The 4,521-nt window shown below is 38.3% G+C and overlaps 1 protein-coding gene across 1 annotated transcript in view; it reads left to right on the top strand.

The window, feature by feature from the left end:
• LOC103607095 (inaD-like protein) overlaps positions 1-4,521 on the top strand; it is a gene marked incomplete at its 5' end in the record, with an annotated part of 97,754 nt that overhangs the window by 41,616 nt on the left and 51,617 nt on the right. Inside the window, one exon of the mRNA XM_008591646.1 lies at positions 2,307-2,424. Within this exon, the coding sequence (XP_008589868.1) occupies positions 2,307-2,424 (118 nt within the window). The remainder of the gene's footprint in view (positions 1-2,306; positions 2,425-4,521) is intronic.

The raw sequence follows: 4,521 nt of genomic DNA, 5'->3' as shown, positions 1-4,521 counted from the left end.
AAAAAAAAAAAAACTTGTCTACACTCTACACCTCTAATTTGTTTGGTCTGGGATGGGGGTCCCATCTTCCATAATTTTTAAAAGCTCCCTAGGTGTTCTGGTTTAGTTGGGTCGGGTGATCTATAAAGTCCATCCCAACTCTCATCATCTAACATAGTAACGTACAACAGCAAGTTCATTCTTTCTGATCTTTTGTACTTAATGGTTTGGTGTTGTGCCAATGGATGAGTCATGGGAGCACACGTCTATCCATCACCATACCTACCAACAACAAGAGGTCTGCCTCTACATATAATGTTTGGACCTTTTGCTTGATTTCTGTGGACTACTTCCTTGTTTCTAAATTGAATTCAATTCCACCAATATTGCTTGGTCACCTATTATGCACCAGATGTGCCGTGGAACTGGAACATAGAAATGAGCAACAGCCCTTCACGGCTATTATAAAAGTCATAATCTGGTGACCCCTCTCTCTTGTGTTTTCCTGTTTTAAAATTCACATCATTTTTCATAAAAGTCAGCTTTGTTGGGAATGCACGTACTTTCTTGAGGTGATACAAAATGAAAGTTGGATGTAGGTAATGTATGAGTTGAGATGCAGGCTCAGTTACTACAAGAAGTTTCTCTTTTACATAACAGACTGGATGTAGTCAGTTTGGAGATGATATGGTGTCTCTGCCATGTCACTGACCCAAGCACCTCTTACCTGATTACTTGACCATCCTCAAATCATGGCATCACTTTTGGGTTTAAGATGGCTGCTACAGATATCACCAACATATCTGCATTCCAGCTAGGGAGAAGGGAAAGGTGGGATCTTTCTCCTTAAGAGAACATGGAAATTGTACATTCACTTCTGTTTATGTCCCATTGACCAGAATTTAGTCTATGGGCACACCTAGCTTCATGGTGGCTGGGAAGTGTGGTCCTTAGAGTAATTAGATACCTATACCATTCCAGTGTGCAGTTTTCAGGTAGTAACCCCTTGTCTTTTTTCCCACTTCTTTCTTTCTAAAATCCCTAAATATGTACTTAAATATGTCTTTTTAAGTAAGTATACAGTAGTATTAAATGATGTTGATAGAGAAGTACAGAAAAAAATTAATCATTGCCTAGCAGCTGTTTGATAAACTCTTTGAACTTGTAGCATTCTTCAGCTACTGACTTTGGACCCTACCTCTTCCTCTAATTAGCTGTATGATTTCAGATATGTCACTTGACACTGTGTCTTGGTTTATCTTCAAGAGAGTAATATTGTCTAACTCTCAGGGTTGTTCTCATGATTGAATGAATTCATGGATATAAAAGTGGTTTTATTTATTTAATTTATTTTTTGGTGGCTGGCCAGTCCGGGGATCCAAACCCATGACCTTTGTGTCACAATGCTGCACTCTTCTTTTTATTTTTTTTGTAAAAGTATTTTGAAAACTAGAAAGCACAATACAAATATACAATGGTGGTATTGTTTTAGTTGTTACATACTGCACAATGCCTTGTATTGAGGCACAGCCTTTCACTGATACAATCTTGAGGTGTTACGGTTTTGGAGCAGTTACCTTGGTCCTATTTCTACACTCCAGGGACAGCCTGGTGCCTCATTGCATCCACCAGAATCTTCCAGCTGGAGGTGGGTTCCCTGGCTAACTACAGATCCAGAAGGCAGGTCCTTCCCCTCATGTTGCTCAATTAACCGGCCTTGTGCATTTTTGACTATTGCGAGTATGTACAAAAGAGATGGACAATGTTGTATGAACATCTACACTACAGATTGTTTTTCAATGGACACAGCACAGATATGTGGAGTTCGTGGTGATTTCATCAGAATGAATAGAAATCGCAAAAATTTTTGTTCTGCTTACTACCCCCGGCTTCATATACAGATCACAGTGATGGACTATCTTCAGCTTCTATCCTTCCTCCCTTCCTTGATCCATCCTCCACCAAAGCAAGGTTTTTTTTTTTTGGCAGCTGGCTGGTATGGGGATCTTAACCCTTAACTACCAAAGCATTTTAGATGTAAAGTTAAATAGGGAATCATGAGGAATGGGGCAAAAATCATCTCCTCCACCAAAGCAAGGTTTTTTTTTTTTGGCAGCTGGCTGGTATGGGGATCTTAACCCTTGACTACCAAAGCATTTTAGATGTAAAGTTAAATAGGGAATCATGAGGAATGGGGCAAAAATCATCCTAACTTCCTCTTGCCACCTCTTCCATCCTATACATTCAGAAAACATTATTGGAATGCACCATTGTTTTGGTATCCTTTCTCCATCTTGAAATTCATCTAATTTTCCTTCCTTTTATAGGCCGTCAGCCAGATGAAACAGCAAAAATATTCGGCAAAAGTCTCCTTCAGTTCACAAGAGATACCATTAGCACCAACTTCATCATACCATTCAACAGATGCAGACTTCACAGGCTATGGTATGATTCTTTCCCTGAGCAGAGTTGGCTCATGAAACCTTAGAGAAGGATAGATCATGATGTCCTAAGAAGAGAACTGGACCAGGAGTCAGGAAGCCTGGCTCTGCTTCCCTCCTCCACTTCCTTAGCTTTGGGGCTTGGATGGGTCACTTCACTTCCTACACCATTTTCCTTATCCCTGCCATTGTCATTGCCTAGAGCTTATTGAATGTGAAAGTACTGGAACAGAAAAGGTGCTCAGTAAATGCTATTGGAATCTGAGGCTTACAGATTATTCTTCTCTAATCTCTCCAAAAGATTATGTTTAGGTCATGAGTAATATCTCTTAAAAACCATATTGAACCCAATTTTTAGCCCTACATATGTTGATGTATACTATTCGAAGACTAAATTTTCAGTGCTTAAAGTAATTGGTATACACATTCTCTATTTAAGTTCCTCCCTTGAATTATGCTGACTAGGAATTGAAAATACAACTTCAAGAGGATTAATGGGTATTTCCACTTTGCTTTTATGTGCTATAAATCAGTAAAAAATGGGCTCTTTAAAAGGCCATGCTCACCAATGACAAAGCATAACCTCTTGTTAGTGGAGCAGACCTGACACCTTTATGGTATTTGTCTTTTATATATTTTATATATATATTTTTAAACATATTAATTCATAAAGAGTTTAGCAAGCAGGGGTTTTGGGGGGGTTTGTGGAGGGGTTTTTTGGCAGTTGGCCAGGATGGGGATCTGAACCTTTGACCTTGTCATTATAACACCATGCTCTAACCAGCTGAGCTAACTGGCCAACCCTTATTTTAAAGCACTAGTTTTGTACTAAAATGCTTGATGAATATGGTCAGCAAACTATGGCCCATGGGTCAGATCTGGCCCACTACCTGGTTTTGTATATTCTACAAGCTAAAAATGGTTTTCATATTTTTAAACATTGAAAAAAATCAAAAGAATATATCATGAAAATTACATGAAATTCACATTTTAGTGTCCATAAATAAAGAGACACATATTTGCTTACATATTGTCCATGGCTGGTTTCACACTATGATGATAGAGTTAAGTAGTTGCAACAGAGACTATACGGCCTCTAATACCCAAAATATGTATACTGGACTTTTACCAAGAAAGTTTGCTGGCTGGAGATGTAGACCAGTTGGATTTTGGTAATATGCATTACATATTTATACCTAGACAATAGAAATAAATACTAAGAGTGACCCAGGACTGGTTAGGGTGAGGCACAAATGGAAAAGGGAAAGAAATGCCATCTCTAGTATCTCCTACTATGTTTTCTCTCTCTTTTCACTTAGGAAACTAAACTAGTCATTTGCAAAAGCAGAATAAACTTTTTAAAGCATCCATGAAATGATGCCCTATTATACATTGATTTTATTATAAATTAATGGGAAATGTTGTGAAATACATATGCTACAAAAGACCTAGAGACAAATTAGGTTTACAATTTAATATTCTACTTCTAATATGGTACTCTTTATTGTTACTGAGGTTGTCACTAAATTTCTCACTTTTAACCATGAGGCCATTAGACTAATAAATTCCATGTGGCCAGGAACAGCAAATATATGAATGCCTATAATATGCCAGACCTTGAGCTGGATACCTCACACATACTGTTCGTTTAATTCCTCTAACAGCCTATTAGATAGTGGTTACATGCATTTTTCTGATGAAAAGTGAGCCCCAGTTGCTCCCACCTACTAATTTCCTGCTTCGGAGCCCAAATCTACCTCTGTGCCACTCTGAAACCTGTGCCCCTTTGTCACAAAGTCCATGATTATTGTTCAGTCAGAGCAGAAACAGACTTACTAGAGCCTGTTTCCTTTTGTTTTATACCAGGGATTGGCNGACCCCTGCTTTTACATAGATTAAGTGAGCACTACTACAAACAACTATATGTGAACGAACTGGAAAACCTAGAAGAAATGGATAAATTCCTGCACATGTACAACTTACCAAGATTGAATCATGAAGTACTAGAAAAACCTAAACAGACCAATAGCAAGTAATGAGATTGAAGCAGTAATAAAAAGTCTCCCAACAAAGAAAACCCCAGGACTAGATGGCTTCACTG

Source organism: Galeopterus variegatus, unplaced genomic scaffold (assembly GCF_000696425.1).
Source record: "Galeopterus variegatus unplaced genomic scaffold, G_variegatus-3.0.2 Scaffold7115, whole genome shotgun sequence".
In the NCBI taxonomy this organism is placed as follows: Eukaryota; Metazoa; Chordata; class Mammalia; order Dermoptera; family Cynocephalidae; genus Galeopterus; species Galeopterus variegatus.
Note: the sequence above shows the minus strand (reverse complement) of the source record. Positions and strands in the feature narration are given on the sequence as shown.